We start from the raw sequence: 15,507 nt of genomic DNA, 5'->3' as shown, positions 1-15,507 counted from the left end.
ACATCTGAACAGAATTTTTACCGGTTTCATAAGAGGTTTAAGGAAATATTAGAGATTTTACTGTAATGCCCTTTAAGACAACTTAGAATAAGCTGAGGAAGTACTATGAATCTATTGATGCCCTGATGCTTTGATTTTTGTCAGCCATGTATCAAAGGGTTAATCCTTAGTCCTCTGCTACAGATTCCTCTACCTTACCGGTCTATATTAATGCACTGACCGGGTTAGTGAATATTCACAGGTATATTCCAGTGTCAAGCGGAATTTGTGGTTGTCTGTGCCCTCCCTCCTGCTTTTTTTCTGTGTTTTTAAACCTCCCTCCCCACCCACTGTAGATGATATAGTAACTCCAAGCCCTGAAGCCGCTCATTGGAACACAGAAGTTTCCTAAGGAGTTAGCAGGGAGTGACGAGGGGGACACTTGGCTATAGCAGCACCAAGGAGGCACCATAAGATCCTGCTGTGACAGAAGACGCCCTGGAGCAGTCAGCATGGATCCTGAGTAAAGGGGGCAGAATTGCAATGACTATGATTTCTAATGCACTAAGCAGATCCCATGGCTGTTATCATCATAAGGGTCAATAGATATCCCCTGCTGATTCAATGAAGTCTCAAGAGGAAGCACAATCTCACAGCCTGGATAGAACCTGCCAGCCGTACCAACTGCTCCATCTATAATATTCGGTCCCTGGACCCTGCAATACAAACCAAAGGATAAAAAGGCAGAAAACATAAAAAAACATTAAATTTATTCTAAATTTTACCATACAGTTGGGGGAAATGGAAAATGAAGCAGCCAAAACTGTGGACAATCAGATGGAGAAATACATGTAATTATTGGATGATTTGCACAATGTCTCCGCTGCGTTGGGTGTCCTCATAGATCTTCATTATTAACCCTTTCTCCTGGCTGTGCGCTCTTCTCTCCACTTGCTGTCATTTGGTTGCGTCTCTGCCTCTAGTGTTAATATCTCTGCACCCCCTCTCTCTCACTCTCTCTATCTCTCTCCCCCTGTTTCTTCATTCTCTCTTTCCTATCAGCTGCTCAGGCTGTGGGCACCAGATCATAGGCTCCGCCACTTTAATATCTTATATTTTTTCTTCTTCTTCTTCTTTTTTTCTGAAGAGTTACAATTATGGGGAAATCCGAGAGTCAAATGGACATAGTAGAAAAATCCAATAAATCCGTGAAAAAGTCTTGGAGCATCGTAGAAATTGGCCTCTCTGTGCTGCTCTTCTTGATGACATGTGGACTCATTGCTCTCTTGGTCCTATACACGACTAATAAAGGTAAGGAGAATCTGCTCTGATAGGCATAGAATACTATGTGATCAGTAGTTAATGGATATATGTATTATGTAGCTGAGCTGAATTGGTCATTTGTGCATCATTATGACTCCCTTATGGTAATACAACACACTTAGCACTGCTACACCAACATATCAGCCAGTATATGCATATATAACTCTTTAGGGCTGAATTATTCATAATTGATATGGTCAAATAATATAATTTCTTATTAAAAACTATAAAGATAGTACCATATATTGCCATGATGTGTGCCAGTCTGCAAACTCTTAATATAGGTATGTGTGGATAGCAGTAGTAGTAGTATTAATATTATATAGTAGAGATGAGTAGGTTATTTAACTCTCTGGGTCTGTATTAGATCTGCATAGTAATGCTAAAGTTGGCCATACACATGAGATATTTATCTGCAGATCATTGGCACATCATCATTACGTGTATAAGCGCCACAGACATCGCCAGATTTAGATGCATGTGCCAAAGGTCTGCAAATACATATCTTATGTAGATGACCAGTTTAATCCACAGATTTGTTAATCCACAGATAAATCAGCATATACTGATGCCAGTCATTGTGAATTGTGCCAATTGCAGCTATTTCTAGCAACTTTATCTCTGCTACATCTGACATTCTCAATTTTGCTGGAAATTAGCTAAAAATGAGATACATAATCCAGTCTTCAGGATATTAACCAGAGCTGAGATCTACATCTATCAATTCCAGCACTGCTACCTGATATTGGTGATACTAGTCCTGGTTAATCTGGTGCCTTTGGCAATCTTATTTCTGCATATCAATCAGTCTCTCCCCTGCAAAATCCGTCAGTCACAGCTCTGCTACATTTCACTATCTCAGCTCTGCTACATCTGTATAGATACTGTATATACATTTGACATTCTATCCCACTATTTGCAGTCCTAACATATAATCCACCGCAATTAGCCGCCAACTCGTTAAATCAGTAAATCAGGTTATTGTTATGAACCGGTCGGACACAATCCTGAGGCAAAACTGTAGTAGCAAAGGGTTAACTGTAGCCTGTCATGCATGATTACCCTGTTAAGAAAGGAGACAGATTGCTTTCTATACAAATCTATAAACCCTGGAATATTTCTTTACACTGTGTGAGCAGCAACCACTGGAGCTGTATTGATTTCTGAGTGCTGGGGCAATCGGTCATAATAGAAGTGATTATTACTATTAAACTGGTGCTGGTCACTGCCAAGACACTATATACAGTGTATATATATATGTAGTATATATACAGAGCATACATTGTACTATAGGTGCTGTATCAGTGACCTTACACAGGATTGTTAGTAAATCCCTTGCACTTCAGCATTAAACATTCTATGTAGTTGAGGTGAGTTTGAAACATGGCACTTGGTAGTACCATGATCACAATATCTATGGTTCCCCTTAGTGCCACAGGTAAGGTTAGCTTATTTTCTCAGCTCAAGGAGTGAGAACGTGCATAAAAAAACACTGGCATAAAGGTACAGATACATATGGTGGTCCATTGTGGGATAACCCGCATCAGACCCACCTGCGGCTTTAAGCGCATAGAGTGGGTTTCAACTAGAGATGGGTGAACCTCTGTATATTAAAATTTCCTCGAGTTCAGATGAGTTGGCCCTCTGATCCATTTTGCGGGCCCCATTAGACCCAGTCACAGGCCTCAGCAGTGATACCGGGCACATGACGTCACCCAGGAGACCGAGCACTGGACGCTGCGAGGAGGCCCAGAAATAATGAGAGAAGGTGCGTATAAATGTTTATTTGTTTTATTCCGCCCATGGGCTGCCACCAATTATACAAACACAGCGCTTATGTACAGTTTCAGCTTTGCATTGCAAAGGATAAAACTCACCACAGAATCGGCAGCAATATATGATGCTATAGTTTCCAAATACTTTAAACTTTGTACAGTGGGTTTTATTTCAACAGTGTGTGAACACTGCTGCTGTAATTTGAAGAAGGTTAGCTGGCTAAGGCTGAATTCACACAGGTTTTTCTGGACCAGATTTTGAGGCGGAGGCCGCCTCAGATCCAGTCCAAAAAAAAGACTAATGCACCGGCATCCATTCGTGGCATTCCGCTCCGGATTAGGAACAAATGAATGGGCCTAGTTGGGAAGGAGTGTCGCACTGCGGACGTCCGCAGATGATTCAGCCACGGAATCCACGGCAAATAAGGGCAACTCGAAAAAGGAAAGTGAACGGCTCTCATGAAAGTCAGGGCGGGTTCACACCTGCGCCCGGTCTCCGCTTTGTGGGTTTCCGTCTTCTGCCCAAGACACTGGACAGGAAACGGAAACCGCCCGTGAGCGTCTTCTGGTCTCTGTCGCAAAACCATTTTTTTTAACCAGACACAAAGTCCGGTTGAAAAAAACACATTCGCCGCGGAGAGACAGAAGACGCTCACGGGCGGTCACTTTGCAAATCCATTTAAGTGAATGGATTTGATAACTGACTGCCGGTTTCCATCTTCTGTCCAGTTTCTTGGGCAGAAGACGGAAACCTGCAAAGCAAGGACTGGGTGCAAGTATGAACCCTCAATAGGAGGCGGTTTTTTTGAGTCGGATTCTGAGGCAGATTCCGCTTCAAAATCCGGGCCAAAAAAACTCATGTGAATTCAGCCTTAGGGTCCATTCACAAGGAGGAATTTTGCATGGATTGTAACGTGAAAATTCAAAGAATCCACGTGCAAAAGTAAGCCTCCCATTGACTTCAATGGGTTACGTTTTCCACGCGGAACCCATTGAATTCAATGGGAGGCTTTTTGCTATTGAGTTCAATGGGAGGGTTATCTTTGCGCGCGGATTCTGACGAGAGTTTCGTGTCAGTATCAACGCCTAATTCCTCCGTGTGAATGGACCCTTAGGCTGCTAGGTTCACATCTGTGCTGGAGTCTCCATAGGCTGCAGATTCTGCCTAAAATTGGTGGAGAGAAAACACCACAGACACCTGACTGTCCCCACTATAGTCTATGGGGTCCGTGGTGTCCTCGGTTAACTGATTTTAAGCAAACAGGCTCTTTGTGTTTCGGGTCCCCATGCGGATTTGAAAGACGGACCTGAATGAAGGAGAGCTGAACACTAGTGTGAATCTAGTGTAAGGCCACAATCAGCAAAGCACAGCTAAAAAAAAACTGCAGAAAAGATGCACCAGAAATGTGGTGGAAAACACTTTTTTCTTATCCAGAACCTGAGGTGGAGGACGCCTCAGGTTCCGGACCAAAATACGGGTAGCTGCGACTGCAGTGCACCGGCATCCAGTCGCGCACTTCACTCCAGATTAGGCCCAAATGAATGGGTGTGTCTTCAGGCAGATATCGCGAGGTGAATCCGCCAGAAAGAATGAGCATCTCGCTTTTTTTTTTTCCATTTATTCCGGCTTCCGGAAAAAAGAACTGACTGGCTCCCATTGATTTCAATGGGAGCTGTCTTTTTGTACAGGATTTTGAGCCGGATACGGCCTCAAAATCCTGATCAAAATACCCCGTGTGAACTTACCCTTAGCCTTGTACTGAAATGTTTGACCTTAGACAGAGGTGGGATTAAAATTTTTATTTATTTTAAATTTGATTTTTATTAAGAAAAAAGGATTTTACAATATATAACACAAACAGAACAAGAAACACCAGAGCGCCATATAATCACATTTCAGCCTATAAGATCAATACGCCATGCAAGTCTCAGGGCATAAGAACAAAATACCAGCAACTACGGTGTAACTAGAAAAACAAATAAGTACAGGAACAGTAGACGAGAGGAAAAAGGGAACCACAAGGAGAGAACAAACAAAGAGAAGAAAGAACAGGGGAAACACAAGAAAACAAGAGAAACAAAACAAAACACGCTCAAGAACAGTATACCTGGATATAATACTGATTATACAAAGGAAATACAGCAAAAACGAAAATGAAGCCACCCGTAGTCAGGGAGTAAATAAGAGATCTCAACGGGGCCTACCTAAGTCTGTAAGGGAGGAGGTGCATTCCTAGTGTCCATATAAGAAGACCAAAGGGACCACCTAAGACGGAAGCTAGCATATGTATGATTTTTGTTGGCCAACATACGTTCCATAGTAAATGCTAAGTCGACATGATGGATTAACTCAGCTACGGTTAGGCAAAGAGCAGACTTCCACTGACGAGCGATCATAGCCCGAGCAGCCAGCACTATCTGCCCCAGTACAACCTGTGACCCCAAGGGGAAAAGATCAGTGTCCAAAAAACAAAGAGCCAGACCAGGGGAGGGCTGTATAATGAGGCCAGCTACATTAGACATAAATTGAAATACTGCCGTCCAAAACGCTAGGATTGGAGGGCACTCCCACCATAAATGTATGAAAGAGCCAATGTGACCGCATCCCCGCCAGCAAAGACTCGAGCAAGAGGGATCTATGTGCGCTAATTGGCCTGGAGTCCTATACCAGCGTAACGCTATTTTCAGAGCCATTTCCCAGTGGGCTGCACCCTTAGAAACACGTTTGACAAACCCATGTGCAGCATACCAATCCGACAAAGAAATGGATCTGGCAAGGTCTGATTCCCAACGAAGCAGATGGAGAGGTTTGACCTGCTCAGCAGGGACAGAGAGGAAAGTATAAAATGTGGACAACCCACCCTTAGCAGGCGAGGATCGGCTCCACATTCTCAAAGCTAGTCTGGGAAAGGTCAGCCGCGAGGGGTCATAAGTATGAAAAAAGTGACGTAATTGCAAATATTTAAAAAAGTCGGTTTTGGGAAGGTGAAACTCGTCCTGAAGCATAGAAAATGGTTTCAACCCCTCGTCTGAAAACAGATGAGCGATCTTATAGAGGCCTCTAGAGCTCCACCCTCGAAGGCTCAGCTGAGGAAGGAAAGCGGTCACATATAGTAAGGGCAATTTCGACAAAGGAACCAAATCTTCCCTGGAGGTGTGTGACAAGTAATAACGCCAGGCAGTCACGGATGCTCTAAGACTCAATAAAGGGGATTAAAATTTTTAACAACAGGTTCCATGTCGGAAACTGGAGGAAGTGGGGGTTGTGGGGGCAGCTGGCGCTGTACTACTTTGTCCGGAAAGATGGGCAGTGCACGAAACGCCGCTTTGAAGCACAGTGGATTGAATAGAAGGTAGAAGTATAAGACGTTTCCTATATATTTCCCATTCCTTTTGTAGTCTTTCTTGGCTTTGCCTTAAAAAAAAACAAAAAAACAAAAAAAAAAAACAGCAAATTCTGAAACAAAAATAACTGCATTTTGCAGCCTACAGATGATGTCCAGGTATTGGAGCATCTCGTGTCTCGGCCGGGAGGGGGCAGGGGGTATAAAATTAAACAAACCAGCTTACCCACCTGTCCCTAACACCCTGTGTCTGCTGCCAGTTTTTTTGCTGGCACGTCATTGCTGGAAGTCCTGTGTCTGAATAGTCTCAGTAGTCAAGGCTGTTTTAATGCACTGGGGCCCCTGCACAAACTTTTTAACGTGGCCCCCCTGTCCCCCCCCCCCCCCCCCTAATTTAATTTCCCCTGCCCCATTAATTACCAATGATACATGAACAAAAAACAAAGAATACTCACCGAACCTTGTTCCCACAGACCTGCAGGCTCCAGCTGTAAAGTCTGTGGCTTGGCGCTCATTGCTGTAGGCTGAATAATGGAGTATGGAGCCGAGAGGTGCGTGCTCCACTATTGTATTCAACCTCTATCTGTGTCCTAAGGACACAGAGTTTAACTCACTGCCTGCCACCCTGAACAGCGAGACAGCACCCAAAATGTGGGACTGTCCCGCTAAATCCAGGGTGGCAAACATAGGGCCTGGATAAAGCATCCGTGTCAGTAGTCACATAAGGCATAAGACTGCTGGCAATAGACTGAACCTTTACCTTCTTAAAGGCAGTAAATAGGTATGATGCATATCATATCATATCTATTTGACCTATAGCTGTCAGCATTAAGAATTGTAAGATTCCTTCTTGCACTGGAAAGCATAAGAAACACAAGATTTTTTTTTAAGTAACTGTAGTATATTTTAGAATCTATAGTTCATTTCTTTTCATGTAACAAATCATAGGCTGCAGAAGGACATGTGTGTTTTGCATTGTTGCCTCACCCCATATAAGTCTACAGGATGTTTGCACAGGTAAAATTAACATGTTTTTCAATTTCACCAGCGCACTGTAAAACACTGCATTTTCCACAGCGATTTTTTTTCTGCAATGTAAGGATAAGATTAAATAAAATCTCATTCCATTTCCTGATGTTTCCGCAACATGGGGCCTTAGCCTAAGAGAGGAAGCAGGAGAAATATAAATCTGCATAGCAATATACATCTGCTATTCATCATTTATTGAAAACTGTGCGGCAACTCTCAGTGGCGAACAAAGACTACAGAGGGCCCCTGAGCAAAGAATGTGCCTGGGGCCAAGTTACCTGGTCATGAAGGCCCATAAAGGGTTTCTCTGACCAGAATATCAGTATGTGACCTGTCGGGATCCAACACCCAGATCCCCCGTTTCAGCAGCCTCCAAGTACCAGAAGCTGCTAGTGGATGGGCAACGCCTTCAAGGAATAGGAGAGGCTCAGCAGCTCTGTCCACTGCATAGTGGTGGTTTCAGGTAAGTGCAGCACTGCTCCCATTACTTGAGTAGGAGCAGCAAAACACACTCTACTCGTCCACTAGCAGCTTCTGGTACCCAGAGGCTGCTGCCACAACTGACTTGTGTGTGGTCTGGCTGTTAGTTTAAGCCATGAAAATAATTGGAGTGTCCCCCATCACCTTCTGAACCCCACTTAAAGAGGACCTTTCACCATCCCCAACAAGTTCCTCTCTTTAAATCAGTTAATAGGTCCCCCTCCACTGATTCCGGCACAGTTGGAATTTTTTCTCTAGCCCCCGCCATGCCCAAGCAATCAATGCTGCTTTGGTTCCTGATATGCTACTTATGTTCTGTACTGTCAGGAGAGTGGAGTTATTCAGGAGCATACAAGGGGTGTGATTCTGATCTGTGACACAGACTGCCTCTGATTGGATCTCTGAATCCCCCTCCCTCCTGACACTGCCCTTCCGATATTACAGAACTTAAATAGCACATCAGGCACCAAAACTAGCTTGTTGCTCAGGAATAGTGTGCGATAGAGAGAAAATTACAACTATGCTGGAATCAATGGTGCAGCAACTATTAGTCACAGGTATTCAGTCACCTGTGAGGGGAATGGGTCTCAAGAACTTTATGAGTGTCCCCCCCATCACCACCATGAGTTGAATTTATTATTGGAGCTTCCAAAGTCACCTATATGTGCTAATATCACTGATAAGTCAAGGGCTACACCATGACATCTGTGGCACAAACCACGATCGCTTCATCACCCTACGACTTGATAACTTTTTCACTAACGTAAGTGAAAAGGTTTGCGCTGTGACCTCAAGTGTTCTGCGATGATTAGTCGCAAAAATTTATTTTTTGCGACTAAAGGTCACAGCATCATAGGCAGAGTACCAAATGGTTCCCAAAAATAAGTACAAATATACTTCAGAAAGGGCTGTGCCCGAAACGCATTGTGTGTTTTGTCCTCTTTATTTGGAAACCTCTTCTTTTTTCCCACCATTTGTTACTCTGTCATTTGTGACATATATTTTTCAATATTACGTCGATGAGGTCTCCCGCTGCTATCAAGGTCCGCATCCATGGAGGTTTATGACTGATATGCTTTGAGGGTTGTTGTGAACTCATCAGAACTAGGGTTGAGCGATCGGATGTTCAGATTCCTATTGGCGATCGAGTAAATTTCACGATCGCAATCAGAATTCCGATCCCGATCTTTGCCGGCAGGATCAAGGTCAGAGGTCATTTCCCACAATGCTTGGCTACTGGCCAATCATTGTGGGAAAAGCTATAGTATCAGATGAGCAAGTACTATTCAAAACTCCCGTTTCGAATAGCTTGCACCCATAGGAATGAATGGAAGCGGCTGGCATGCAGACTTTGCCGGCGTCCGGCTGCTTAACCCCCTGCGTGTCAGCTGCGTCCATTCATTCCTATGGGTTTACCGCAGCCTGCCACTCTTCTGCTTCGTCCCTATTTTACTGTATAATCAGCTCTGCTACATCTCAGATGTAGCAGAGCTGAGTATACGGTAAAACAGGGATGAAGCAGAAGAGTGACAGGCTGCGGTAAATCACACTGTAATGCGCTGCTGTGAGGACAACAAGGCACTCACCGTATAATAAGCCATGGCTGAAATTCGCAAATAGATAGATACTACTGTACGTTGACTTGTCTATCTACTCTTCTGCTTTGTCCCTGCTTTATCGTATACTCAGCTCTGCTACATCTGAGATCTGAGAGAAGGCAGGGCTTGTGGCTTAGGAGAGTGTGGGTGGGTACTGGGAGAGGAGACGTGAGTGATGCACTCACATCTCCCTGCCCAAACTCTCCTAAGCCACAACAAGCCCCGCCTACTCCCATCATCTCTAACACTAACCTAGGGAGGTAGGGCACGGCGCTCTGAAGGCATGTCAATGAAAGAGGACCAGACCAAGAAGAACGGGGAGCGGCAGGTAAGTGGACACCAGGGGGGCTAAGTAGCCGGGCGATTTTTTTTTTAATAACTAGACAGCTTGGAATCCAAAAATTGAAACAATTTTTGGACTCCACACTGTGTAGTGAATAGGATCATTTTTAAAATCTGATCTTCGATTATTAAAAAAATCCCATTGACTTGCATTAGGATCGGAAATGGGATCGGGTTCGAATGGAAAATGATTGGAAATCAGATTTTAAAAACGATCCTGAAATTTCAAGATCGGCTCAATCCTAATCACAACATAAAAAGGTGAGTATTTCCTCATCTCATATCCATCACATTCTATAACCTAACAGTACTATGCTAATAGTGCTTTTTGGTACACCATCATAGGGTCACAATGTAACTCAATTCACTTACATTGGTGAACGAGTCGAAGGGCAACACAGCGATCCTCAGCTGCATGACAGGAGTGATATTGGCAGATTTTTTACTTTGTTTTATGTTAATACTATTTATATTATTATTATTATTATTATTATTATTATTATGTTTAATTTTATTTATTTATTTTTTGTATTTTTAACATCAATAGTAAATAATTTAAGTGTTTTAAAAATTTCATTCCCAAATCCATTATGAGTCATGGTTAATCCATGGCTGCGCGACATTTGTATTATCTCAGAGTGTTGTGGACAGCATTGGTTAAGTTCCAGCTTCGCAGTCATCGCCAGGAACTAAACCCCGTGCATAATAAATAAATGCTGCCAGTCCCTGTTTGTATTACAGAGTGTCTTTTAGTGAATTATTAACACCCCAAGGGCCCGAATGTTTGGAAAATTATTTTAAGTCATTTTTAGAAAAACTAAACTTCCAACTTGCAAAAAAAAAGGCCATGAAAAATGAATCACTTGTTAGGAGAAGTCATCTTTCCCAATGTGTAACATGACTTAATTATTTATCACTGCGCTCATAAATACGTTACAGGATATTTATATCACAAGACGTTAACAGTGATGCAAATTATAACCAGGAAATATCTTAAGGGATTCTCCAGAATGAGAGGGGGGAGTCGGTTGTTTTCATAGGAACAGTGTCACTCATGGGTGTAGGCCATAGCTGGTATTGCAGCTTAGCTCCTTTCAAGTAAAAGCTGCAGTGTTAGACACAGTCTAAAGACATAAGAGCCACTGTTTCATATCTTAGACAACCGACATCCAAAAATTGATACAAATACGGCATTAACATACTTCTTGATAATAGGAACACACACACACACTGAAAATTCTGAGATTCCATTGAGACATGCAAATTTTCTTTACCCTTCATGCATGCATGCAGTTTTCATTCTTGTTTTTCATCCCCGAATTCCAAAAACCATAACTTTTTTAATTTTCTGTTCACAGAGCCATAGGGGGGGCTATATTTTTCCAGACAAGTTGTACTTATTAATGGAACCTTTTAATATTATGTATGATGTACTAATAAGCTTGGAAATTTGATGGGATTAGAAAAACTCATTTTCTTTTGGGTATTGAGTGTATGGCATTTCGTGTGCAGCTATCTATATTATGTGGATTGGCCTGATCACAGAGATACCAATTTTTTTATAGCTTTTGTTTTAATGCCATATTCTGGCACTGGTAACTTTCTTATGTTTCCATGTATGGTGCTGTCTAAGGGCTCGATCACATCTGCGTTCATCTGTCCTTATTGCAGGTTTCCGTTTCCTGCATAAAACAGATGCAGGAGACGGAAACCTGCAGGAGACTTTCTCACCCATTCATTTGAATGGGTGAGAAAGCTGTCCGGCCGTGAGCGGCCGTGAGCGTTTTGCGCTCTCCGCCGCGAAACCGGGTTTTATAATCCGGACACAGAGTCGGACATGCACTACTCTGTGTCCGGATTAAAAAATCCAGCCGGACCCGGTCTGTGGTCTGTGCATGGCAGAAGACGGAAACCATAAAACGGAGACATGAACGCAGGTGTGAACCTAGCGTAAGGTGTTTTTTGCAGAGCATGTTGTAATTTTTATTGATACCATGTTTTGGAATTGTCTGTTGTTTTGATTGCTTTTTATTCAATTTTTAGAGACGCACAAAAAACAAAACAAACCAGTGGATCGGCCATTATGATTTTTTTTCTAACAAGGTTCAATGTATGGGATAAATATTATTATATGTTTATAATTCTGGCGTTTTTAGATGTGAAGATACCTAATGTGTTTATATTTATTTTTGTTTATTAAGAATGCCCTATGCAATCCAATACACTTCCATAATTACAGATACCAAATGACCCCTAATTTTCAAACTGATTTTCATTACTGGTGGTATAAAAACAAAGCATCTATAATAATGTATTTTTGGTGCCATACCATTGAAATACATGGTAGAGGAGGAATCTGCTGGCTTCCTGCTCTAGCATTCATAATTGTAAGCTGTAAGCTACTTCAGGCCAGAAGCCTACAAGGTGCCATCACCACATCACTTCGATGTCCTGGGACAGATAGGTGTAAAGACATCACTGAGCCTTTATGTAGTGTTGCTGTAGTCACAGTCCTTGAAGAGGCTTGGTTAGAAATGGCTTGAACTGGCTTGGTTGGTATAGGTTAGAAGAAGAAACAGTTCAGGTGCCCAGCGTCAGGGAATCAAGGGTAGGTGAGTATCATTTTTTTTTTATTTTTTTCTACACGTCAGGGACATTATTAATATGTTGTGAGGGCAAAAATGATACAATAATAATAATGATAATGAATTTATTTATATAGTTCCAAAATATTGTGCAGCACTTTACAAGTCAGAAGGTAAATGAACAGACAATATTTGACATTACAATGAAATTACAAGAAATGAACATATCAAATAATAGGAGTGAGCTCCCTGATCGCGAGAGCTTACAATCTATGAGAAAACAGGGAGACACAAGAGGTAAGAGGGCTTTGGTACAAGGGTCCAGACATATTTTAATGAATAAGGTTATATAACTGAAGCTGTATTAGCCCGTCAACAGCCGGTATCTGTGAATATACAGATATTAAGTGAATGGAGTGCAGAGTAACTTCTAAATGGAGGGGACATGTTGTGAAGCATTGAGTTGGAAGGACAGCCTAGGATAAGAAATGTTAGTGTAGCGTGCTATAGTTGCCTATAGTTGCCTATGAATCTAATTGTCTGGGAAAATGCATTCCAGAGCACCGATGCAGCTTGAGAAAAGTCTTGTAGACAGGAGTAGGGTGTTTGGATAACAGAAGATTGGCAGATCAGAGAGGATGTTAGGGCAGTAGAGATTTATGAGGGAGGAGATGTAAAGAGGTTCAGTGCTATGGATGGATTTGTGGATTGGTGTGAAATTACGGCCGTAAAATAACGCGCGTTATACGATCGTAATCCCCATTGCAATCAATGGGATCTTTTTTGAGCGCGCAAACTCTGACACGCGTATACGTGCCAGATTGCGCACCAGTTTACTCCGTGTGAACTGCCCCTTAAGATGTTTTTGAAGTGCAGATTACAAGTGCGTGCAGGTGTCTGAATATGTGGGGTGAAGATGAGATCTGGGTCAAATACGCCCCAAGACAGTGGACGTATTGCCTTGGTTTTATAGTAAGACCAAAGACTGAAATGGAAATACCAGGGTTATAGTAAATAGAAGAAACATAAGAATTTCAGTTTTTGAAAGATTCAGTTTCAGATAAAGAGAAGACATGATGTTAGAGACACCAGAGAGACAGTCACTGGTGTTATGTAGTAGAGCAGGTGTGATGTCACAGGATTAGGTATATAGCTGAATGTCATCAGCACAAAGATGGTACTGAAAGCCTAATCTGATCATGGTTTGTCCAGTAGGGGCTGTGTAGAGAGAGAAGAGGAGGGGGTCTAGGACTGAGCCCTAATGAACCCAAAAAGCAATAGGAAGAGGAGAAGAAATAGAATCAGCAAATTATACACTAAACAAGAGGTCAGAAAACCAAGAGAGCGGTGTCCCAGAGGCCAATACAGTGGAGCATAGTGAGGAGGACTTGGTGGTCTACAGTTTCAAAAGCTGCTGAGAGATCTCAAAGAACATGCAGTAAATAGCTCCCTTTAGATTTAGCCGTCAGGAGATTGTTGGAGACTTTTGTAAGGGCCGTTTCTGTACAGTATAGTGATCGAAAACCTGATTGTAAGAGAAGAGAAGAATCCAGAAGAGAGTTAACAGAGAAATAGTGGATTAAGCGGGAATAGACCACGCGTTCCAGGAGTTTAGAGATGAAGGGTCGATAGAAGCACAGGATGTGTCAAGGAAGGGTTTTTCCAGTAGTGGGGTTATGGCAGCATATTTGAAGGAGGAAGAAAAGATTATAGAAGGGAGCGAGAGGTTAAAATTTTAGTAAGGTGAGTTGTAGCAGCAGGGGACCGGGAAAGTTGTGACGGAACAGGATCACTTTATACTGGGTCAAAGAATGAGAGTTCACAATGAGGAGCAAGGGACGGAAGGGGAGCTGATACTGCTTGGAGATTAGGTTATTTCCCAGCCAAAGTTGACGAATTTTACTTTAAAGTACATGGCTATGTCTTCAGGACTGAGGTCTGTGACAGGTACCCGTGGCGTAAGGAGGAAGCGAGATGTGTCAAAGAGCTTAGGGTTATCAGAGAGAGAAGAGATGAGAGAGGTGACGTAGACTTGTTTGGTGAGATAAAGGGCAGAATTATAGGCTTTGAGCATTAACTTCAAGTGAAGAAAATTTGCAGATGTCTTAGATTGTTGCCATAAACATTTGGCACATCTTGAGCATTGCTAAAGAAAACGTGTTTGAGGAATGTGCCAAGGTTACCAGTGCCTGTGTAGGGAGTTTTGGATGGTTAAAGGTGCTACTTAATCATGGGTGGTTTTGAGAGTCTTGTTGTAGTGTTTAGTGGCCAGTTCAGGACAGGAGAGAGAAGAGATGGGAGACTGAGATGACTGTAGGCTGTCTGAGAGGTGCTGCATGTTTGCAACGTGTAGATTCCTGTGTATGCAGTAGGTCAGTGTATTTCGTGAAGGACAAGATTCTTTGATAATAAAGGAGAGAAGGTTGTGCTCAGTAATTGATAGGCGAGTATTAGTAAAGTCGGAGACAGAACAGGGCCTTAAGAAAACCAGATCAAGGATATTACCATCTTTGTGTGTGGGAGAAGTAGTATACTGTGAAAGACCAAGAGAAGTGGTTAGTGATAGAAGATGAGAAGCAGATGGTGATACAGGGGTGTTAATACGAATGTTAAAATCACCCATAGGAGGTAGGAATTTTCCAGGATAGGAAGTTAGCAAGCCATGAAGTAAAGTGATCTAAAAACTGGTTTGGTGAGTCAGGGGATGGTAGGTGACAGCTACTTGCAGGGAGAAAGAGCAGAAAAGTCCAATAGTGTGGACTTCCAAAGAGGGGAAGGAGAGTGACAGCAGTGGGAGAATGACCTAAAAAGTGCATTGTGGATATAGAAGGACGCCTACCCATCCACCTTGCCCATTCTCGGGTCTGGGGGGAGCGTGAAAATTGGAGGCTTTCATAATGTACAGCAGCAGGGGAGGTGGTATCAGAATGTTTAATCCAGATTTCTGTGACAGCCAGCAGGTTAAAAAAACTTTGGAATGAAGAGATCCTCAATAATGGTGTTAGTTGCAAACTGATTGGGTATGCCAAAACACATAAGAGAAAGAGACTGG

At 42.6% G+C, this 15,507-nt stretch overlaps 2 protein-coding genes across 4 annotated transcripts in view; one reads left to right on the top strand and one right to left on the bottom strand.

Annotated features, from left to right (window-relative positions):
• Positions 1-15,507, bottom strand: part of ZBTB45 (zinc finger and BTB domain containing 45) — a 500,250-nt gene that overhangs the window by 13,928 nt on the left and 470,815 nt on the right. The gene's annotated exons all lie outside the window — the stretch shown is intronic.
• The window catches only part of MMEL1 (membrane metalloendopeptidase like 1), a 142,250-nt gene that overhangs the window by 51,414 nt on the left and 75,329 nt on the right, over positions 1-15,507 (top strand). For 2 of the 3 annotated variants that reach the window (XM_075279934.1, XM_075279933.1), the window contains exons 1-2: positions 368-830; positions 1,127-1,290. In XM_075279934.1, coding sequence (XP_075136035.1) covers positions 781-830; positions 1,127-1,290 — 214 coding nt within the window. In that variant the 5' untranslated portion in view covers positions 368-780. Of the gene's footprint in view, positions 1-367; positions 831-1,126; positions 1,291-15,507 lie in introns of those variants that run through there. The other variant, XM_075279935.1, reaches the window with a different exon arrangement.

The sequence above is a fragment of the Leptodactylus fuscus genome, chromosome 6 (genome assembly GCF_031893055.1).
Source record: "Leptodactylus fuscus isolate aLepFus1 chromosome 6, aLepFus1.hap2, whole genome shotgun sequence".
Taxonomy (NCBI): domain Eukaryota; kingdom Metazoa; phylum Chordata; class Amphibia; order Anura; family Leptodactylidae; genus Leptodactylus; species Leptodactylus fuscus.
This window is presented reverse-complemented; position numbering and strand designations above follow the sequence as displayed.